General features: G+C 37.6%; 1 protein-coding gene across 3 annotated transcripts in view; it reads right to left on the minus strand.

The window, feature by feature from the left end:
* Window positions 1-11898: 11898 nt before the first annotated feature.
* CDKAL1 (CDKAL1 threonylcarbamoyladenosine tRNA methylthiotransferase) overlaps window positions 11899-25018 on the minus strand; it is a 414554-nt gene continuing 401434 nt past the window's right edge. For all 3 annotated transcript variants that reach the window (XM_085310031.1, XM_085310029.1, XM_085310030.1), the window contains one exon: window positions 11899-12156. In XM_085310031.1, coding sequence (XP_085166157.1) covers window positions 11968-12156 — 189 coding nt within the window. In that variant the 3' untranslated portion in view covers window positions 11899-11967. The remainder of the gene's footprint in view (window positions 12157-25018) is intronic.

The raw sequence follows: 25018 nt of genomic DNA on the forward strand, positions 1-25018 counted from the left end.
ATAGAATTGGAGGGGGAAGAAAAAGAAAGTGCTCTTTTTCCAGCCTAAGAGCGGTTATGGAAAAATGTCACCCTCATGTTAGGCCCAGGTTTTCCTAACTTTTGAAGCTCCTTGTAAAACTTTCACAGCCCAGCTTCACACAATCCCATCCACAGACTCTGAACACACGCTCCGTCCACCCCTGTCTTATTCAGTCTCACAGCCTAACACCACACACGTTACTAGAGCCAGAACATCACTGCCCCAAACTCCCCGGACCCCATCTCATCCAAAGCCCTGCAAGACAGCTTTGAAAGCTTGTCAGCTCTATAGCAATACCCACTGCTGACAGTATCTGCCTCCTCAGTGAATAAGCCATACCCYAAACTCCTGGTTCTAGATCGTGCCAGAAGTCCTTTCTCTTCCTGATGTACGGAGTAAATCATATGGCTTTACATTTGACTGTGCTTCAAGTTTAATTTTTATGATTTTCTGTTTCTGTTATCACATCTGCAAATAAAGATGTTGACTTCCCAGAGACTCGAGGTGGTTCTGCGCACATCTGCCTGCTTACTCCAAAGCTGAGCCGYCTCTGGCTGCGCTTGTACGCTCACTAATCCCACACCTGTATGCTACCGATCACTTACAACACACGTGCATTGCATCAGGACTTACATAACTGCTTTCGGTACAATTTGCTAAAGGAAACGATAGAAAGCTTACGGCATTGTTAGGATTTTAGGTTGGCCACGGAGGAAAAAACAATACCTTACCTGGCATAAAGCCTTTTAGCAGAAACTCAACCCCTTGGCATATTTTGAACTCAGAGTGAGCAAGTTTACAGAAGATCAGTGCCTTGTGTTTTTTCTTCGCCATTAAAACATGGTCAGAGAGTTCACAAGTCTTATCATTACCAACTCCTTACCTTCAAAATCTTCTACATGTATCTGATCCAAGTTCTTTAAGCAACCACTCACTGCACGCAATCCCGACCGGCCAGGACCCACAGTATTTACACCCCACAGAAACAACAGACCCATTTGTCTCGCGATTAGGCCTGGGCACAGGGGAGGCAGCTGTCTCAGTCCCTGTACATCCCTTCCAAGAAATTAAAATGCCTGAATTTCAGAGCCTTGGAATAAGATATAATCTTGCTTCTTACATCTTATTCTCCTAAGCTGATGCAAGCCTTCTCAAGTCACTACAGAATGAAGGGGTGAAGACACAAATGTACTGTAGTACATACGCAGACAATGTATATACTCACACAGGCACACTCTAAAACAAATTTAAATTAATCTGTGGGTAATACTTAGAAAAACATAGCATTAGAAAAACAGCAGGATGCCCACAATACACAGTCAAGAATAATGTTGATAAACTGCTTTTATCTGATAATTCACAGATTAAATTTATAGTCACTTGCTTTCTACAATACTCTGGGAACAGTGGCCAGAAGGCCTAGCTAAGACCATTTCTATTCTCATACATTTCTTCTGAGCTTTCACTAAATGTCATTGTTTTCCTAAATTGATCCCAGAACCTTAATTTGCTTTTAATATCATCCCAGTGCAAGTACAGCATTTCCTCCTTTACACTAATTTTTTTAAAAGATGTTTTCATCAAATACATGATAGAAACTTTTGGAATGTACCCCTTGAAATGTCCCACTGAGTTTTTGGTAACAAATTTCCTCTTTAATGGAAGTTAACATTTTTTCTATGTGTCATACTGAAAGTCCTCAAAGCAGGAGTTTATAACAAAGTCTTTATTTAACTATAAAGTTTCAAGTCCTTTTCTAGGTATCTGCTTTATGTTTGCTGACATTGCTGAGCGCCCAGAATTTAGCTGGCTCTGACCAGATCTAAGCACAAGGCAAACTGCAATGACGCAGAACTTACTTACATTTTCCTCCTTTGTACTTCCTTAAAAAATAAAAATTTAGCAGCATGTGCATAAGGAAAGTAATGCAACAAAAGAAAGGAATCCCCCCAAACCACAACCAACCAAAACCACCCACTCACATGCCAGTTGTTTTTTTCAAGTGGATTCTACAGCTGAAAAAAAAAAAGACAGATTGGGAGTCCTGAAATATGAAGGCTGCTCTACTCACAAAAACAGGACCTCCTGGGAGGCAACAGCAAGTTCTGCTTCAAGTCTGCTTTTGGAGGGGGAAAAAAAAAGTCTTACTATGTACTGTACCTCTAGAGACTCAAAATGGAGAATTTCTAGTCTAGTGAAGAGACAGGGCCATGGTAGCTTTAAATGTCCTTTATGACCTACTAACCCTGAGCTGATCAGGACAGACCACTTGAGTACTGTCAAACCCTCTAGTTCAGCAACACATTGGCTGCACTATGRGGGTGACCCACAGCTCTGTTGTGTGCTGAGGTCTTCCAATAACTTTATGGCTCTGCTCAACAGTGCTGTTTTCAGTCATGTATTTGACTTTATAGCCACAGCATGCTACTGCAACTGTCTAACTGAAGTAAAGGGGTAGAGTAAGGACCTTTCCAAAGTCCTACTAAGGAGATGCAGTTCAGCTTGTAAGACTCATGAGGTCCTTGCCTTTGGCTGAAGGTGTAGTTCTCTGGTAGCTTAAGCCAATGTGCATCAGCCCTTCTTTGCAATAGTGCTCACGCAACAGCATAGTGAGCCAGTTCAGCAACCCAATCCAGCTCAMATTGAATCCCCTCAGAAAACTGTATTCAACCACATGAGCTCCCTGAGCTGTCTCTCCAGGCAGCACTACTGCTCTTGCAAGCAAGAGCTGTGGATATAAGGAGGTAGTAGCAGCAAAGGCAGCAGCCTCAGTTTAAATCAGTTTGGGCTGCTGTGGCTGTCACTCCTGGAGCTTGTCAYTTTGATTCTAGTTTCTGGCAAACTAGCCTACAGAAACAGCCTACGGAAACTACTGTGGCCCCAAATTTGTTTTCATAAGAGGACCAGATGAGCAGCAGCTATTGTATTTTGAAACTTGTTTCATCTGCCAAGAATTGAGAAAAAAGAATTATTAAAAAGAAGAAAAAAGAGCAAAGACAGTATAATTGGTATTTTCATTTTCTTTAAATGTAGCTTACTTTAAGATCATATTGGAAGACAGAACAAGGTTGTTTATTTAAAATTCTTCCTTGTCTTGGGTCTTTGCACTATTTAAAGCTTGTCTCATATTGACAAATACAATGTATGGAAAGAGCCATCTATAACATCTATTCTTCRCAAGGATAAAACTTTTACTTACCATCTAACTCTGAAGTGCCCAAGAGGAGGAAAGTGTTGTGCCTGTCTTTCACCATCACACCAGCTTGCTTTTACTGCCTGAAGCATGACTAGCATGTCTAGATAATTGAATTTCAACAATTGGAAATTCAGCTCAGTCAGTACACTGTCATTTTTTTTTAAGCTCAGAGACCTTGTCAATTCTACCTGTCAACTGAATTTGGACCAGACTGCTGAACATTTCAAGACAACAGAGAAAAACATGCTCCCTCCACAAAAATTTTCTTCYGAAGGAGTGGACTTTCAGCTCCTTCTTTTCTTGCTCCCAAGCACACTATTATGATATGTCAATTGTACAGGACCAGAGAACAAGACTGTCCAAGGGACTAGACTGCATTCTATGACCAGACTGAAACTACTCTTGATCTTCTGCTTGAGCTACTGCTATGAATGCAAATCATTAAAATTTCAAAAAGTCCTATGGATTGCCTGACTGATGAGATAGTATTTATGAGTAGCCTGGCCTTTCCTACATTTGCACAAATATGAAATATGACTGGCAGCTACCCAATTCAATTATTCTTAGTTAGATGAGTCAATAAGTGTGGAAAGAGAAATGAAATGGGCAGCTAATCAACACAGAAAAATCAAATGTACTGAGACCAAGAAAGTATTTATATGCTGATGACTCACTTTCTGCAACACTGTATGCAACAAGAACAGGAAATACACTATTGAACCCTCTTACGACAACGACTTTGATGTGGAAGGCTGTTCTCCCTGCTGCAATTCAGAAAGCTGTAAAGGTAATGCTGGATTTTTACAGAATGCACCCACAACAGCTTCCAACSTCATTACACAATATCCAAGCATACAACACTTCTGTAGAATACAAAAGTAAATGTCTTTCAAAAAAATACGGAAAGAAATGCATCAGACAAGAGTCTGGCCATGGAAATTCTGCTGTGATTTGGCATACACATAACCTAAGGCTCATTCACTTCTAGAGTTGCAGACTCCTGCTGCTACTAAGCAGAGAAAGAGAGGACTTCTTACACTCTTCTCTAATGGATCAAAACCTAYAAAGTTAGGCTTGATAATGATTTTTCTTTTTGATTTAACTAGTTAATCCAAATGCTCAATTCACAGTGGAACACAACTAACAGCTGTTCTAGAACAAATTTTACTGAACCAAGAAAAAACAATTTACTACATTTTTTCATAAATTTAAATATAAAGGCACAAGATACCTGCTTTTTTTACAAAATTTAAAAACTTCTCCTTCTTTGGTGCCTATTGTTTCTTTTTCCTCTTATGAAGCAGTAGTTTCATGGAAGAGGTTYCTTGATGGTGAAAGCAATTTATAATATTCCTGCAGTGGTAATTCTATACTGATTCTGTTTTTCCCTGCAGATTTACACAGGGGCAGGCTATGAAAATATCTGTGTGTCTGATTTTAATGTGCCACTATAAACTGATAATAACTGGAAAAGTTCTCAGTGGAATTAGATCAGTTAACTTCAACAATTTTCAGTATGCAAACACCCAAATCTGTAGACTTAGAGAGTAAACATAGCAAACTGACTGACAGCTAGGCTTGATATTCTTGATCCCTTTAGCACTAGTCCACAAACACACTTAACACTTTTGGTTTAAGTTTTAAGCAATATAAAAATCTATCACTTCACCTTACAAGTGGAATCCTGTTTGATTCAGGTTCAGAAGGCATGCAACAAAACACAGAAAATCTTGACATTAAAAAAAAAGAGTAAATGATTCTGTTTGTTATTATTTCAGAGTCAGGTAAAGTACAAAGTTTTCAGCAACAAGAACATATGATTACAGAAAAAATAAGTAAGAGACTTAAGAGGTCTGGGTTTTTGGAGCTGAACAGGGAGGAGATCGGGAACTGCAGGAGGTTCAACCCTGTACCAAGTAATTTATTTCTCACAGAGCTAAAGCTGCTAACCACTGTTAGGTTCTGTTTTATCTTTCTCCTGGAGACTATCATTCAGCTTGCCCTCTCTGTCTACAAAATAATCCAAGCAGGACAAAAGCAAATTAAGGCTGCTGCAGCATAACCAAGCTGCTATCTGTCTTTTTTATTTCCCTAATATTACTGTAATACTTGGAGATTAAGCTGTCCCTTGAGAAAGAACATCCTTCTCTTTGTTACTGGTTGTCTGTGTGGTTGACTCAGTAACTGGCTCACTTGTTTCCTTCTGCTGTCTCATAGCAATACTCTGCAGACCATGTCATGCATGGCCCTTTATAATTTCTAGTAGAGAGATCCTGTAGTTAATAATTGTTAGATGTTGACTTTTACAGCTCATAAAGCCACTAGTGGATATCAAATTTAATATGATCAACTGACATCAATGATGCATTTTATCTCTTGCTTTGAATTATTTAATTCTAGAGTTTGCAGTATTGAAAAGGACACAGTACAACAGAAGAGGCGTTTTACAACTGCTTATTAGCAAACAGGAGTTTCTGATATAGCCCAAAGACTAYAGCAACCAGACACTACACAGTTAGAGCAGAGACACTGCAACACGTGAGACTGAGCTTCCAAGCACTGATACTTCTGGCAAATCAGCTCCATGGGAGAAGCAGCATTTTTGGTTTCAGGGAAGTAGACACCTTGCTCAGACTAATGTGTATCTTTTGAAGACAAATTTTGAAGACAATTCATTTTGAAGACAATTTTATGGTTATCAACCATAAAATCAAACGAGGTGCTGATAGCTTGGGTAAAGCAGCTTCCACTGGAAGAAAGGATAAGAGAAGGCAGACTCTCAGGGAGGAAACGGAATGGAGGTGCTCAGAAAACCCCCTCAACAAATAGCCCAAGTCTGCAGTCATTAAATAGTATATATTATTTACTGAATGCCACTGGGCCAAGGAAGTTCCTTGGTAGGTTAGTTTACTCCTTTTGCTTACCTACTCTGCAATAACAAATACAAGCATTTGACCTAACAGGGGGATGGGCAGTAACTAGCTGAAGTGCCCTCCTTCATAAAACCCTGCATGTGCCTGGATCACAGGTAAAGTCTAGAAGAGATGGACTGTTCTTTTATCCCCTTGGGATACTAGTGCGAAGTAGCTAGCATGGTGAAATGAACTGGTCTAATGTACCACAGTAACCCCCAGAGCACGTGAAAAGGGTGCCTGCTCAGTAGAATATTCCAAGCACCATAAAATAGTTTTATTCTTTATGTTTTACTATAATGAGATTCTAACTATCCTGATATCATTTCCCATGGTGTCAGGATTTCATCACAKGCATTTCCTTGACCCCTCAACTCACGCAGTATGCTAAAAAATTACGGTCCCTTTCTTTGTGTGTTGTATCATCCCCAAACTTTTCCTCTACTCTCTAACTCTTCGCCAGCTAACATTTTATACACCAGTCCACACCATCATCATCCAGAAAGGGAGTAGACATGTCTGGTTGAGCGCAACCAGCCTGTTCACACACTCAGTGACAGATGGAACATTTGAAACATGCAAGTTGCAGGCACCAGTCTGAATCCCTCTCTGGTCACCAGCATGCGATTTTATTCAGTTACCTACAACCAAAATTCAGCAAAACATCCAAGATCATACTCTACAAAATAACACATTAACACTATTTACAAGAGGAATAGTTATCATCGCTAAACAGTTTCCAAGAAAACAGAAACTGTCAAGTAGATACCCGAATGTTATCCTTTCTCCATTTGTGGAGCATGATTCACACAAATYGCTTCTCCTCCATCCTGGGGGAAAAAACCCAAAACCACTATCACCAAAAAACACAGATTTCCACCTTCTTGRTCTGGTTATGTTTTGCCAGGGAGAAAGACACCCTAGGAATGCAGATTAAGTATGGAGAAAAATGAAGTAGAACCTGCAAAGAAGAGCTTCAGATTGTCAGTGGGCAACCTTTAGTTTCCTTCTACGTTGCTGATGTATTTTTCTGGTGATTCTGCTACTAARTAATACCTTCTTATACTTAAACACAAATAGTCAATCTTTTAAAAATATTATTTAAAAAAAAATATTAGCACTCTGCACAGGGGGGATTCTAACACCTGGAATGAGCATGTTCATAACTAAAATTTCATGAAAAAATTCAGCTGTGAATACAAGACTAAGCCATATGACAAGAAGAGATGTATGAAGCTGCATTTGCTGCTGGTTTTGGGGGGATTACCTCCACCTGTACATTTCAGTCTACTGCTCATTTCAGTCTACATTACTGCACTTCAGTCTGCCCTAGTGCATGTAACTTAATCATTCTGGATTTTTCAAGTGGTATATACAAAGTGCAGTTCACTCAGAGTTATAATACAGGGGGAGCAATTAATGATTGCTGGTGGAGAAAAAGGAGGATGCACAAGACAGACCTGAATGATCTATTTTAGGTGGTAATACAGCTCTTATACTGTTGCACAGGAGTATCTTATGCTCTTTGATCATCAAAACATCTTAATCACTGGACCAYATATCCTTACCTTCCTACTTCTTACTTTCCTTTCCTAAGAGGATCACACACAGTTTACCTAAAAACATTATAGAGTTGTTCTTACAGTTCCTGACATGAATAAAGGAGATCTTGAGAATCTGAATGAGAAGAGAATTGAGAATGAGAAAAGAATCTGTGTGAGAGAATGGAGAGAATTTGATGTGCACATGGTAAAAAGACACAAGGGAAAGGTTCAGAAAGGAGAAATAAAGAGAGTTGAGGATCTTCTCTGCCATCAGTTTGATTAGGATTTTGACTAGAATACAGCCATTTTCATGACTTTTCGAACATTCAACTTGCCACAACACAGTCCTATGAGCTCAGCATTAATGGTCCAAAACCAAAACCACAGCTTCCCACACGGGAGCTAAGTGACAGACATGGCAATGCAAGCAGGTGCAGAGACTCGACTGTATGTTAAGTAAGTATTTTCTGTTAGGCTTCTTTAAAATTAAAATAGAACTATTCATAATTCTTCTCCATTCTACCAGGTAGTAAAGTGTCTTCATTTACTTTTAAGAAAAAAAGGATTCATTTCAGTGTTAAGTATGAGCCTGCATAAATGAAATATGTAACTAAAAAAAGACATTGATATCTGTACAAACACATTTTCCAGCAATCATTCTAATTTTAATTATATAGTGGGTGAAACCTGTCTCCAGACAAGGCTAATGGTGTTTTGAAGCTGACCTCTAACTCCGTGGGCTCTGTCTCCTAGTTTGAATCTGCTCTGCAGCTTTCCTATTGGTATTTCTTTCAATTCAGAGATTTCTAAATGTCCTTTGTTTTTATCTGTACAGTAAAACCAAGCGCACTCATAATACAACTTGGACACAATATTTAAAAACAAGATTCAGGAAACTTGCAAGCCATTTTTCTGGCAAAAGATAACTGTATGTTCAATACTACTAAATAAAGATTTTACAGGAACCTCACGCAAACTGGCACATGCCTACTCATCCCTCCAAATTCTCAGAACTCTTGCCTGAGACTTCTTTTGTCTTAGTCTCTGAAGCTACGCTCATCATCAAGTTAAAAAATACAGGCTTGTTATTAACAAATGTTCATAGACGTAACATCTTTATAGATATCTTCCGTGTGAACAGATCAAGCCACTCTCCATATGTATTTAAATGTACTGGAAGTCTGGAGTTTTTAAGCTGTCAGACCTGYGCATGGGTAAGAGGGGCTCTATTTTCACTCAGAGCAGCGAGAGATTAGCAGCTTGAAATCACTCTGACAGTCTCAGTTACTCCATTGCATACTGCAGGGAATTTTAATTCCAACCTGTGAAATTGTAATTGCTTCTCAAGAAGAGCGGACGGATTCTGGGTAATGGCCGCAGCCAGGCTCAGTGTCAGAGTTGCCAGTTGCTGCCACTTCAGATATTACTTGCTGTTATTCAAAAATCACTCCAGTTTTCCATATGGGAAGTTGAACTGGGGAGTGAAACTAAATTAACAGAAGCTGTCAGATGTTCAGAAATGTGCAGGCAATGATGTGACAGAGGTGGACGAACTCTCCTCAAAAGGTACTTCCTCCTCCCTTCTTTWCAGGACAAGCCTTACATACAAAGACAATTTTTAATTTATACTCTTTTTCTAAACAAGGATACTATTAATATCATTAACAAGAAGATTAAATAACAACCCTCCCCAGCATCTAAAATCATGCATACACAGGACTTTGCTATTCAAGTTTTGCGGTTTGCAAGATTCCTCACTGAAAACAGCTAAAGAAGACTCAGAGCTACCACAGATGTTTAAGAAAAAAAATGAGATTTTCTTGGTATCACAAGGAACACAAGGAAATTAGGTTCTCCCCTGCTAAAAAAAAAAAAAAAAAAAAAAGCATTGAATGTAGATTGTTTATTAGCTAGACACACTCTCTGGTGTGTTTATGCATGCATAAGAGCGGTGTGCTGCTGACTGTGGGGAAACTTCTGCAATGTCCTCATTAAATTAGTGTGCATCGGATTTGTCTCCCACTCTGATGGCTTATAGAGAGACAACACTTTGTGGAGCAAAGTCTCAAATGCAACACTGTTGTAAAAATTAAAAACACCAYCAGACACATTTACACAGCCAAATGGGAGCAAAAAATCACATATCAAACGTGTTCAAGTCAACCTGCCCCACACAGTAGACAGAGCTACTTCATTCTTTGCTCAYTGAAGTTTCCCAGTGGCCTTCAACAGTATCTTCAAGCAGCACACAGTTGGCATTTTGCCTGAAGGTTCAGGTGAGCTGTTTGATCAGAATTAATTTGTTCAGTTCAGTGGCTTTTAAAGCTTCAGCCATAGATAAATGGACAAAAATGAAGAATGTTCTATTTCTGTATGATATAAAGTGTTAAAAAGCCTTCTCAAAATCTAAAAGATGATGATAAAATACTTGATAACAATCACTTTCCACATATCAGTAGAAAGCTCAGATTAAGAATATACTGCATAAGTAGATTTACAGACAAATCTTCACCTTCTTTCTATAAATTGCATTATTTCTGAGAAAATAAGTCAGTCCCATTAAAGCCAATGATGCATAGAATCTAAATCACAAGCTTCGTAAACCTCTGTAACAGTTGATGCAATGAGTCTGTAATTTTTATGATAAGATAAGCTAGAGAGGCTGACAGCAAGACTGCTAGAGGCATAGAACATAATTGCACAGTTTATTCCCATCAAATGTAAAAATTTCGCTGAGATTTAATAATTTTGTCAGCTCACAGTTTTCCTGAAAAATATGTGGAGCTTTCCTGAACACTTCAGCTCCTGGAGTCAAGAGGCAATTTTTTTTGAGAATTTCCAATCTGTTAAAAATCTAAGTTACTGGCTCTTACATATTCTTGGTTTTACAGAAAAGGCTGCAAAGACAAACAAAAGCAAATCAAGAGACAGTGTTTTTTTTTTCTTTTTTTCCTTTTAAAAATCTCCAGCATTTTGAGTCTTGGTTCATGACCTTCAGTGGCTGAAACACGAAATACAGTATTTTTAGTCATTACATACCCAATTTCCTGAAGAAGGTTACATTTGTTTTTATAATCTACAGCCTGGACTGAAAGCACTGTGGTGGAGCGTCCGGATTAGCTGTCTGTAACTGTTGGGAATCTTCACCTTGTAAAGTACAAAGAAACCTTCCCAGGGGAGTATTTCTCTGCACTGTAGAGCCATGTAGGGAGCTCAACAGAGTCTGCACTGAGTACTACACAAAAAACTGTACTAAAAAAGACAGTCTCTGCCATTAAGATTTTAAAATGACTTTTAAAGTAGAAGTTTGGATAAAGATCCAGCAAGGTGACAGGGAACGAGCAGGTGAACAACGTTGGAGGGTCAGCTGCACAATCTCGAGAGGCATGGAGATCCTGCCATATCATAAGTGGCTGCAGAAGGTAAGGAGAACTATGCAGTGTGTAAAATATAACTTCCCACAAACACTGCAGTATTTTCTTATAGTCTGATCCAATGTACAGCTAATAGAAGATTCATATTTGGCTCTCTGGGCATTATATAAGGTCCAAAGAGAATTAATTAAATCCACCTTTCAGCAGGATTTTACCACTAGACTTCCACCTTCCCAAACAGTGATAAAAAAMCAATACCTTTCAAACTATTTCTATGCAAAAATTATTTTTTGTTGCATTAATAAAGCCTAGTAACTCATTCTGAAGTTGACAGAGCAAGATGGCAGGCCAAAAATTCTTTTAGATACAACAGTAAAATCAATAGCAACAAATGACAGACTTCAATGGCCCAGCAGTCTTTGTATTTAATATTTGATTCTAATGTAAAAAGCCACATATCAAACCATCACACTGTATTAAGCAAAATCTTTAAGGAAGTTTTAAATGTTCTGCCTATAAAAAATTACCAGCAGTACTCAATGGAAAGATTCCTTAATAACTTCATATGCATAATAACCTATGCATCCTTATCCTTAATAACTTYTTGCATATGTTTTTACCTGCAAAAGCAGATACGAAAACATTGCATCATTTCAGAAAAGGAAGGAAGAAGAAAGATATGACTAACTTTTTTCTTCGATAGACCAAACAAAGTTTTCATCTACTGGCAGAGAGGTATCCCTAGAGCTGTGAATGACAGGAAAGGCACAGGATGAGTACAAACCATTCCCCAACTTTTATCATCCTTTTTTTTTTTTTTTTTAAAAAAAAGAGAGTTGTAGGTAAAAGTGTTTCTTTTGAAGACTTTAAATAGTAATTTTATTGTTTTCATAAAAGCTTCTTTCAGTTCGTGGTTCTGTTTACATCCCTCCATAGTAAAACGTAACAAGAACTGCCAGTAAAGCCAGGCTGACAGACAGTATCTTCAGTCCTTCTTGTGGCCACAGGAGTTGCAAAGCCATCCTAGAGCTGAATGGTGTTTTCACTGGGATCTCAGCAGATGGGTGYGCTTTCCAGTTTGAGCTGTTCTGTGGTGCATGTCTGAACTCCTGTGAAGAAATGCAGATAGTAAGACTGAAACTGTGCTATTGCACCTATCAAACATAACTGAAATCTCTCCTTAGTMTTGCAGTTCAAAATAACATCTCTTTTTAAGGTAAACGACAATTCAGCCTACCCTGCATCATCCTCAGGTCATCTGATTTTCATACAGAATTCCTACTGATGCCATACAGAGTCAATCTTTCTAACGAAATTAGCTGCCAAATCAATGAAGCTGTTAGCAACAGAAAAAAAAATCTCCAGACCTCAATGACATCAGAGAGAATTGTTTCAGGACTATTTATTTATTTATTTGTTTTGCTGCTGTCTCACTACTCTCCGTTCTCCATTTTYGTTTCTCCAAAAGCAAGGTCTAGCTAGAGATAAAGGGGACCACAAGACAACCCCCCTCTGCACAGCAGGGCTCTTCCACAGTCAATCACCGTCTCCGGGTGTGCCAGCGCAGTGGTGCTTGAAAATCCTTCCACTGGGTCTTTCCCCTGACCCTCAGGAGGCAGCTGTGCTAAAACACTCACCTTCTCACTCAGCATATTGAATCCGAGTCGCCTGCTGTGCCTGCCATTACCACGCTCAACCTGATTGCGAGCACCAAGATCCCCCAGAAAACGAGGACTCYTAACTGCAGCACAGTTACAGATGTTGAGTTGCTATTTCAGCTTAAAATCCAAGTGGAAAGAGAAACGGTTTTCTCTTGCAACCTTGTTYGCACACTAGCATTGTGGATATTTAAGAGTATCTAGTTAAACTATAATCTGATGACATTTGCAAGAGGCATTAAGTGATAAGGAACGCATRAACAATGATTTAATGATCTTGCATCGTAACATTCAATGTTTCAATTCCTTATTTCTCTTTTTCCTTCCCTCTATTTCAATACGCCCTTAGGAACTGGAATTCAAATGAACACAACCGGGTTTTTAACTGATTTGAAACCTTCCATGTAAAAAAGGATTTTGATGAATCCATTCTTCTTTTCACCTTTCACGCTCTGCAGAACACAAGCAGGGCAAAGCCCCAAAAGCACCTGTTTGGAAAATCTTGTATTTCCACACAGCTGAAACAGGGTCACACAAAAATATAGACCACATGCCTGCTTTACTCCTTCACCAATTGTATTTCTGGGCAAATTTAAGAAATGTAAATGTTCCATGAAACGTGCCTGCTCCTGTGAAAGCGTGACAGCGCACTCCAAACTGTCTATAGCTGTCTTCCATTTTCCATTTCAGGAATCAGTTCCATTACAGTAATTGCAGAAGGAAAATAATGATTACTACTGATTAGGTAAGTAAGCATCAAAGGGGCAAATGACAGCCTGACATAAGTGCTGTTCTAACATCTGAGGTATTGTTGATTTAGACTACAAATTATACAGGTGGAGAGGACTGTGATGTATGAAAGGAGGATGATTTCTTACATGTACKGCACCTAAAAGATTATCAACTGGGTAAAGAGATGACAAATAACAGGTAAGCAAATTGGGGTGCAGTTCTTTGCCATGAAAGGCAKGACTGCAGCCTATCTCACGCAGAGTACGTTAGCTTCACCAAAGACAAACTGGTTACTGTTAAGTAACTAACTGCAATCAATTCYTAAGGCATCAAAAATATTAATAACTAGCCATGGCTATTTTATTCCAAAAATATCAAAGCTCATTACCCTTTAAATGCAGAATAAACTGAAAACACAGAGTATCACCTATTAAGGATACTATATATATGAACAAAAACTCATTTGCAATATATCATTTTTTGAGATTTATAAAGGCATTCTTTTGTTTGCAGGTCTCACAAAACTCCACCAATCTAAGACACAAAATTTATGGTCATGTGCAATTCTTGTATGTTTTTTTTTTGAATATTAATATTAAAGGCTAAGATGATTTAAAAGAATGGATAAGGCTGTAAAAATATCAATACCACCTAACACTGATTTATTCTGATGTTTAATTTTCACTGATTCATGACTCCAAATTTGGCTGACTACACTGCTTATTAAATGTTTCTACACAGATTCAATAATCAGCAAAACTGGGAAGTCCTGATTATTTAGTTGTACAAGATTAGTTGTTACTCATTAGAAAACAGAGAAGAAAGGCTAGTACGTTATAAAGGTCCTTATCRCTTTCTCCTACATGGTCCTCCTCTTGGCCTGAGCTCCTACAYACTCCTCCCTGCAAAACCAGGGAGAAGCAGTAAAATCTCCCAAACAACTTGTGAGAAATTCTGAGAGAATTATTTTCTATATAAACAGTTAAACACATTAGTGTTCTCTTGCAGTCATTCATGTCCCTGTGCAGTAGTCCTCAGCAGTAATTTCACTGGCCTTTCTTTTCTGTTTTCCATTTTTCCAGCATTTAACAGTGTTATCTTGAATAGCCTATATTATCATTTGGTATGATACCGTTTTCTTAAACTAYCATTGCATTATGCACTGCATTACGYATCATGCAGCACTGCATACTAATAAGACAGAATGATAAAAGAAATWTTAGTCAGGTTTGTAAAGCTCTAGCGGTGATTGGACTTCACTGTCCCCATGGTCAGACTGTCCCCAGTGGCATTGCATCTAAGTTAAGTCAGACTCCACACAGTATCTAAACTAGTATCTCAGCGTGGTGCTAAACTACACAAGGCGGATATATCAACTCAGTCATCGTTCATTCAGTAATCTCTATATTACAATGCATATGGCTTACYGCATCCTCTGTAAAATTGTGAACATCATTTTCTTCTTTAGTTTATCATGGTATTTCCCGCAAGTTGGATGATCATACTCAAACACTAAACCCATTTTTTATTTCTTTCTGTAGATGAGATTTTCTCTTACAATATTTTCTAATGTGGAAGCTTAACTGGGTTGGAGATACAATTCTCACAACTGCACTATGTTTTTGTTTTCCTTCCATGTTATATTTTGAACTCTGCCACATTTGTTTATACTGACAGTCACATTTTCTGAAATCTTTGCACAAAGCTCTCACTTCCTATAAGAAATCATAAAACTCTTTAAACCAGAAGTTATTATTCCTATAGATGCATACTATGGTTTTGATACAAAACACTACTCCTATTACCTTGCAAATGTGAATTCTTTATGAATGCATAYCAGACTAAAATGTTCTTACATAGACAAAAATATCACTATTTGCAGACTAAAATGAGTCCTTAAGATGTATTTCAGTTTATTACTTAAAATGATACTGCATTTGTTTGATAATGTAAATCTCTTCAAACAAGCCTGCCATATAGTTTGTTCCAAAGAAAGTCATCAATTAATATATTCATCTGATCGATAAAGTTTTCTAGGAATCACTCTCTAGTTTACTACCAGATTCTGTCTTGCAATACATGGGCATGGGCATTGGTCTGTGGAATTGCATGGGCAGTATTACAGACTTCCTTCAAAATCTTAGTCATTATTGCCACAGAATATGCACTCATAAAAACAGTACGTCTGAGATATTCTTTAGAAATTGGCAATCATTCGTCTGCCCTGCAATCTGCACAACAGCTTTTAAAACCATTACAATCCATCAGAGACACCTGCAGGTAGACGCTTCTTCCTTGGAGTCTGTTCCGCAGCTCTGTAAGACACAGGACGAGACTCCCAATGGAAAGAGGAAGAGCTACATTCTTACGCTCTCTTACCTTCTTAAGTGAAGGGCCTCTCTAGAATAGGATCAGTTCTTTATGTCATGTAACTATCATAACACCGGCTGTGCTAGTGAAAAACATAATAGAAATGTTTGCATATGGGCAAAAAGCCTTGCTGTAGGCTGTTCTGTTTGAGAAACTGGTTTTAAGGTATTTAAGTATATAGTAAGTATATAGTAGCATACAGTTTTGTTTATGCAACTCTGGCATAAAAAAAGCTGGACAGAAGGAAAGACCTGAGATTCAGTTAGACTGATCCACTCCCTGTGCTCTCATTTTATGGAAGTATTAATTCTGAAAAGGCCCTTATTTGTACCTATAGATAAAATATTTGTATTATATTTACTCTTCAAGAAAATCCTCAAGCATTTCTGTAATATTCTGAGATGAAATTTTCTCAACTGGTGATATTTACCATACTTACTCACTAGTCAGAATCCAACAGTTTATTAGGCTGAGCTCAGAAATTACACTTCTGTAGCTGCAAGACCTGGAGAGATTAGCATCATGTTACAGTTCAGGGGAATTTAAAACTAAATCCAAACTCTCTTTTTACGTGAAAAATATTTGCTCTAAATATTTTTCTAAAGAATTTTGCACAAATACATAATTTATACTACTTTGAGCCATGGTCGCTCGGAAACATCTGGTAGAYATGTTATTAATAAAGCGCATTGCTCTCATTAAAAAGGACCATGGTGAAGGAAAAGGTACTCTAGGATTTAAACTTACATACTATTAATCAAAATGAGTGGGGGAAGGAAATTACCGAACTGAAATGCAAAAACAGCCACTTTGAGCTAAGCATCTTGTATTTCCATGGAGGCAGCCTTTCATCTTCTTTTGGCACTTGCAAAGTAAACACAAGCCTTTGCTGATGAGGTATAAGATAAATTATTAAACCATCCAGTGTATGATCAAATGCATTTCAGATAATTTTTTGAATAATTCTGCCTTGACAACTGCCAGGAGTAATATATTTTGTGTACTCTTGCACAGAGCCATTGATTGCTGTCTTTCTGAAGCTCCAAACCCAGACTTAAACTGCTGTGCAGGAAAGAATTATATAATCATATCGAAACCTAAGCTTTGGCATCTGTCGATCACAGCCTAGCTTTTTGTAAGATCTCACTTCATGTTAGTCAACAAAGACAWGGATAGCAACTCTTTAGCTCTGAGCTGAGGTTGTAATAGATTCAAAACATTTCTTGCATGCAAATTTCCTTTATGGCTCAGGGGCACTGTTAGAGCTTGAAGTGTTAGCTAACTGCTGTGAAAAAACTACTTAACTGAGCATGTCTCGAGATAAATTAGACTTCTGAATCTTTCAGCCCGGCGAAGTACATCTTACACACTTGTACTACTGGCTCTAAAAATATGGAATTCTATATAATCATGCACAACAAGTGTGTGAAATAAATTAAAAGAAAACATGTTAAAATATGCATTACATATCCTCCTGTGCTATTTGAAACTCTAGGCTGTTACATTTTGGAGGCATTTTTCTGATTTAAAAACAAACAGTAACTGAAGGTCACATAGATTACACATCAGAAAAATATGTAAATGAAATTTTATTGAATAGTTCTGGAAGGCATATTAAGTTCTACAGGTATTAAGAGAGCTCCTTTGGTTTATTACTTACTAAATTCTATCAGCCCTCTTCTGCAAATTTGGAATGCTGATCTTAAAGTAGAAAATARATAGCATATAAAATATTTTTTTCTAAAAAAGTTACACAATAATTCCCATAAGGAGCACTCTTGCCATCATACATGCCAGTGAATGCACAGTGCTATGTTGTTAAGAAAAAATGCTGTGTACAAGCATGCTTATATCAGATATTACCTACTGTATGCTGTTCCTAGAAACTCACTGAATTCTGAATACACATGGAGTTTACTTATTCATTTAAAAAAATGGGAAACATAATTAAAACAGCCAGGCACTTCTGCAAAGGGAACTGCATGCTGTTTCTTCTTTTTGTGTATTTGTTTATGCTTTCATATATAAAGGAAGGGATGAAACAGAACTGAACTATGGATAAATGAACACTTAATATTAATTTCTCAGTAAAAGGTCAATCAGGAGCCTTAGCAATAACTAGGATTTATATCTGCTAYCCTTGAATCATTATCACTGAAGTTATGGAAAGGAAATAAATAAATCAAAGCACCTTGCAAAACATTGCAACTGCTAAAATTGTCTTTCTGTCTGTCATAGGATCACAGGATAACTGAGGCTAGAGGTCTCTGGTCCAACCTCCTGCTCAAAGCAGGGCCAACTATGAGGTCGGACCAGGTTGCCCAGGACTTTAACCAATTGGGTCTTGAAAATCTCTAAGGATGGTGACTGCACAGCCTCTCTTGAGCACCTGCTGTCCTCATGGGGAAACAGTTTCTTCTTATATCCAGCCTGGACTTCTCTTGCTCCAAATAACGCCCATTGTCTCTTATTCTTCTAACGCACACCTCTGTGAAGAGCTCATCTTCAGCTCTATCTTCTTGATAGCCTCCTCGTAAGGACTAGGGCTGCTGTTAGGTCCCACAATGCCATCTCTTTTCCAGGCTGAACAAGCCCYAGTCCCTCAGTCTCTCCTCACAAGGCAAGTGCTCCAGCCCCAACCTTCCTGGTGGCCTTCTGCTGAACTCACTCCAGTGTATCAATCCATAATTTACATCTAGATTACTACACATGACCCAATTAAGTCAGCTCAGCAATACTCCTAGCAGCTTGACCACAGTCAAATACAAACATAAAGTGTATTTGATAATTGCAAGTCATGCAGAGACTGACTTTAAGCTCAGTTGCACTCAATCTGACAGTTTMTTCCAGATTTATCATCCCTCATGGGGATCATCTTTAACTATGGCCTACCCTGATCTACATAGCAACTTGATGTTTCTTTCCCTATAACACTTCCATGATCYATCTGGTTACTTTGGTTTACAAAGCAAAAAAAAAATACCTTTCCAAACAATCAACTAACTCTCATCTTGACTACTGCTACAGTCTACTCCTTTCTGTTCTGTTTTTCTTCTCCTCATTTCCCTCTAGTATCACCCGACCGTATAACCTCTTCCAATAAACAAAAATAGAGATGCCAATAGGAATACAAATGTGGAATAATATTCCATACCACAACTTACTGTTGGTGTCACACAGACCCATCTCTGTAATGTCCTCTTCTTCCTCTTATGTTAAGATTAAATTCAAACCCTAACAGTCCTATATAAAAATACAGAAACAAATGAATTCTCTCTCTCTCTCTCTAAAGTAGCTGCAGCTGAACCTCTCTCCATTACCATAAAGCTCTCCTTTTACTTTTGGTGAATATCCTTCTGCTCTCTTCCATGATGTTCTTACCTAAAGAAGACCTTGCATACCTTTTTTCTGCCTCAAATAGTCTTTAATGATTATTATTCCCTTAGTGAGCTCATAAACTTCATAATGCCATTAAAAGCTAAAGAGAAGGCTAAAGGACTGGGCTTATTAAATGACTTTCTTTGTGATCTACACTTTGAAGAAGATGGAAAAGCAACCAAATAGATGAATTAACAAAAGAAACAAGAACAATCAACAAGAACCAGCCAAAAACACCTCYRAAATGTTTAAAAYAAGGCCAAAAACACCTCTAAAATGTTYAAAACAAAGTCTTTTGCTGCTTTCTATTATACTCATTTGTTTTAGCTTGTTTCCTTACATTTAACTGTAAATTCTTCCAGTCAGATGTTGAATTTCTTTTACATCATTGTATTCTATGCTACTATTAAACTTAATGACTCAGTATCTTCCTATTATCCAAATAGTACATTTTCAAAATAACCTGGCACTGAAAATCAGAAGCTGCACTCTGAAAAATCTGCAGTGTAGTATCTTTWTTCTGAGCTTTTTAATGGGATGTGGAAGTATCAAAACAAGGGCCTCGCATCACAGGAAACAAGTGACATGCGAGCCTGGGTTGCAGTTAACAACTTCAATCAGGAAAGAACTGAAAGAGCTTTTAAGTGCAAAAAAGTTCATGATTCAAAAATCATGCTCATTCAAATAATGACCTTAAACGAAGAATGAACCCAGGAGCACAATGTGGACAAATTCAGGACGGAGATCTGTCACCATTTATTTCCCTGTGTGTAGCACAATTTCATAAAGGAGATGGCAGGTGCTTGCTCTGAGCACTTATTTAGTAATTAGTTGGCTAACAGACAAATCTGTTTCCAGACACCAGCACAGGCCTCATGGCTCTGAAAATACATTAGAGTGAAYTACAAGATATATATTTACTTGTAAAAGTACTGAATAGCTTTTTTCCAGAAGCCTTTTAGGTATCAGTGAGCACATCATATAAGGGACCTTAGTAAATATCCTTCCACATAATTCCAACTTACTACTTCTTTAAAGTTCTACATTACATCACTGYGGATTGTGTATGTTATTTTCAGGCTACACATTACAAAATAACAATTTTGCTGGTATATTTCATGCAATAATAACTGAATGGCAAAGAACTGGCAGCATGTGAATATGCAAAGCCTCTTCCATAGGTGAGATTATGAAATGAAATATACTCTACTCTTTTTTAGATAGTGCAAGCCTTGAGACACCATCAACTTTTAAAGTTTTCTTTTAAATCTTGAGGTTACAGTGACAATTACATGGAGGTCAACTGTAGCTACAGGCAAAGATACAAAAGGTTTCTATTAGAAAGAATATCCCTGTAAAAAGAATTTCTAGATTTGAAAATACACATTCTCGTCATAAGAACCATAAACATAAATGAACGATATTCACATATCAAACAATGAAATGAGTAATGTTGATTTTACTTGAAAGTGAATTCTCTGAGCATATATTAAACCCCCAAATTTTAGWATAATTTCATACTCCCAAACCACAGAAAACATTGAAATACTAAAAGCCCTTCTAACTATTGTTATTTACAAAGKACATTGTGATAAATATTCAAGAAATATCTCAAGGGACATTCTCCCTCAAAATCAGGAAGAGCTTTTAAGATCTTTCACATAAAGCAGATATATGTACATATTCTTGGCTAAACCTTCCAGTTAATCCTAGAATCATAATCCTGAATTTATAACTTTTTCATTTATTCCTACAGCACTGAGCATTACAAACTGAAGATTCCAAGCAAATTTCAAGACTGTACTAAAACACAACCATGAAGACAAAGGACCCAGCCCTTCTCACTCCAATCACACAGATAATAAACACGGTATAAAATGAGTTTATTAATATTTATGATCCATATTAGTTTCTAAAGTTGTAAAATCTATACAAATATATAGCTGTGGGAATCTATGTGCCTCCCTCATTTTACCAGTAGAGAAAGAAACACAGAAGAATAAAACGTCTGCAGTGCCATAAAGCAAGTCAGCAATTTAACTTTCTATAACTCATGTCTTAGATTCCACTTGTCACCAGAAGCCAACAAAGCCTCTAAACCTCTACACCTCTGCCAAGTTTAACTTTTAAATCTATTTTCTCAAAGCTAAGCAATGCCCTAATATTTAGTATCCTGACAATTTCTCTTACACTGATTTTCACAGAGTTTTCTGCCCACGTATAAACACTTCCAGGCCCTAATACTATACGTGCTCACTGAGTGCAGCTGGAGTCAGTCTTCAGTGAAAAGGAATATTTAATGAAAGTCTCACATGTAACAATTAACAAAGTGTGACTGATCTCAACCAACTTTTTGGGTTCAGTGATAGTGCAAAGGTTTTCTTTTCATATTGTCATGGCCTCTTTCCTTTAAATATACTTACTTGTTTTAGGAGGTCTCCCACAGTGCTAGTTAGCACACTTTGGAGCACCTGAGGGAGTGTCTTGAAATCTGAGTCTCCTTTTTTAATTTCACACTCAGCCAAGTTCAACTGCAGTTAATGGAGGCTCTCTCATGGAAACATCAAACAACGGTTACTTTCCRTGATTAGCAAGCCTAACTGCTCTAAGACAATCTCTGTATCCCAAGTTTCTCCAAATGATTCGTCAACCCTTCTCCACAGTAAAGACTGCATGAGAAAAATCCTTCTTGGCTTGCTGTGTATTTTATGCTAGATAATCATGATAGCACTTTGGCACTTCGTCTAAGACATCAAAAACCAGTAAGTATCCAATCTACAGGCTGTAACGAACATCTACCCTCAGGAGAGTATTTCTGTCTTTCAGAGAGTGCTCTGACTAGACAACCAACTTCTGTATTTGTAAAGGATTGAAGTGTATAAGCATGAACTTGCACCCTGTCGTGCTCAAATATTGGCAATCTGCATCGCGGCTGACAGCCTCCAGTGGATGCACAATATCTCAGTCTTCTCTCACACAAGTTTTACATGAGGTGCTCAGTCAGGCTGTACCTGATAACCCCTAGTATTATTAGTTCATTACTAGTATTATTAGTTCAAACAATTCCTCTAGATTTAACCATGAAATAACAAGCATTAATTCCTTTTTTTAACTCTAGACCTGATTCTCTGCAGTTAGTTTCTCTTCAGTGATGAACAGTCACAGTTTGTTTGAACACATGCTATAAAATGTTCAGTAATTCATAGATATCTAGTCCCAAGTATTTTAAACTGACCACTATCACATTAGCCCACTACACCGCCCTTCTAGGGGACACTCCAGACTATCACCTCTCTCTGTTTCACCTCCCTCTGTGAAATGGGAAGACAAAGTTGCATTTCAGGAGGATATTGTAAAAATAAACTTGTTATCATTGCCGAAGTACTCAAAAATCCAGTAATGGAAGTCACATGAAGGTTAGAAAAAAATGAATAACTCCTTGAAAGTGAGCTTTGAACAGTGCGTAGCAAATAAAGCCTGCTATCACAGTTTCTCATTAAATGAATAGTCCCATGTCTGTGCATAGAAGGAAACAAATTCTCCATATGTGTGGATGCACCTGTGCATGTGTGTGTGTGTGTGTGTGTGTGTATATGCAAATATGTGTATGAAAGAAGTGCATAAGCACATAATTAAAGGGTGAAACATAATATGATTGGCACCTATGTGCAAACAAAGAACTGAAATTCTTGAATTTCCYTAGAGTACTCCACTTTACACACCAAATAATTGTACACCTCTGTACGTGAGAAATACCATTCTTTGYTTCTTCTTGTTATTACATATAATAGGTCTTTAGTGGCAGCGCAGTGTCACACTTTTCTCCATACAGAAAAGAATTCTGGTCTGCAGAACACATCCCACACTATTTTAAGATGGCTTTCTTTTCCATTTTGGTGTTCGGTTGTTGCTTTAAGCTCCAGCTGAATATAAACTAAAGTTGACTCCAAAACTACTCATGTCCTGGATTCCATTTCTTTATCTCTGCCCTSCTAATAACTTTTGAGCCTATTCATCCATTTCAACACCGAGGAGAGCAATCTGATAAGCTTCATAAATGTCAGAGGCAGTAGAAGAAAGAGACATAAATCAGTGATCCCTCTGAAGGAAAATACAAAATATGAAGAAACATCTTAACCTTTCTTTTTTCCCCAGGTATTCCACTGCAGAGGGATCTAATTGCAGTCTACCATTTGATAGCGATGTAGAATATGAGAGGGTTTTACATATACAAAACTGTTGCAGAGTTATTTCTTCTGCTTTTCAGATTTGCCATGTTAGGCTTCAGTTAAAATGGTATGAGGATCTACCAATCACAATGTCAGTAGTCCTAGGTCACTGCTTTATAAATGAGGAAAAGGTGAGGTTCTTCTAATAAATTCACAACCTTTGAAAACTACTTCATTCACCTCTAAATCATTTCACTTAATTTTCTGAAACCCACAATATCTTTCCTAAAACTTCCTAACCCCTAAGATTAGGCAGCCCTGAAACACATTGCTTTCAGGAAAAGAAAAGTATCTGAGATAAACACAAATAAAAGAAGAAAAGAAGACAACCTGAAAATGGCAAACATATAAAAGGTGCCTATGAGGGGAAAACACGAGTCCACAGAATGATAACTGTGAGACTTGATTTAATCTTTACGATATCAATGTGTTTGGATTTCAGAATGCTTGATGTCTCCATACTAAAGTTTAGCAGCACTAGAACAGCTTCTTTTCATCATACTCTTCCAAGCATAACTGCATAATTCATTCCTTTCCAGTGATTAAGAGCTACACACCTGGCTTTCCCCTGTGGTCCTATGACAAAATCAGATTAGGCTGTGGAGTCTTAAGCACTCTTCACTGAAAAAATAATTAACTGATGTTTCTTTGGACAAAAATACATGTTGAGTAGTTCAAAGAGGAAAAGAATTCCTGTCATTCTAAACACTACTTCCATTCCTTTACCAAATTAAAGTTAGTATCTTTAAAAAAGATAAAAAAGATACTTAAAAAAAACCTATCAGTCTCAGAGACAGACTTTCACAGACATCCCTTCTGTAGGATAATTATACTGTCTGCATTTATTAAAGATTTTGCATGCAAGAATTGCAAAATAGTTTCCATACAGAGACAGAGTGACTAAAATGACTTACAGTCATGAAGTCATGTCAAAACAAGGATGAGGCTAAAAAAAAATCTCCCTACTCTTGATAAGCCCCTTTCTTCAGGATCAGAAATCCATCTGATCARTATTACACTTAAGTATCTTTCCTAGCTATATATCTAATCTTTTGACAGAAAGACGAGATAAAAGGTACTACCTACCTCTCAAAAATATTTTCACAAAAATCTGCAAGCAATTCTATTCAAAATGGAGCATTTGTTCAAGTTCTACCACAACATATATGAAGCTATTAAGAGGACTCTGTCAGTTTGAAAACTAAGTCATTTAATTAATAATTGTCATACATAATACTCTTTCAAGGAACCCAAGACTAAAGGAGACGAATGCTAATTTCCATGGGGCCAGTCACTTTCCATTCATTTCACTATTTATCCATTATACATCCATCTCATGTTGTAGTAGCTGGACAACCCTTTCTGACAGATCACATTAGTCTACTATTGGCCTTACACTTCTGTGCCTTGCCARTCAGATATAAATTCATCATATGATCAATAGTTAAAAGCTCTCCTTCTCCACACATTGTATATGCTCTCACATATATGACTCTGTCCAGCTAGCCACTGGAAAAGAAGGTATTGGACATTATCTAATGAGGCTGGTGAACTGTTCTGGTTCACCTAATGTAAAAACAATGTGCTCATGCATCTACGGAGAG

Source organism: Rhea americana, unplaced genomic scaffold, assembly GCF_003343005.1.
Source record: "Rhea americana isolate MKP2758 unplaced genomic scaffold, rheAme1 scaffold_31, whole genome shotgun sequence".
Lineage (NCBI taxonomy): Eukaryota > Metazoa > Chordata > Aves > Rheiformes > Rheidae > Rhea > Rhea americana.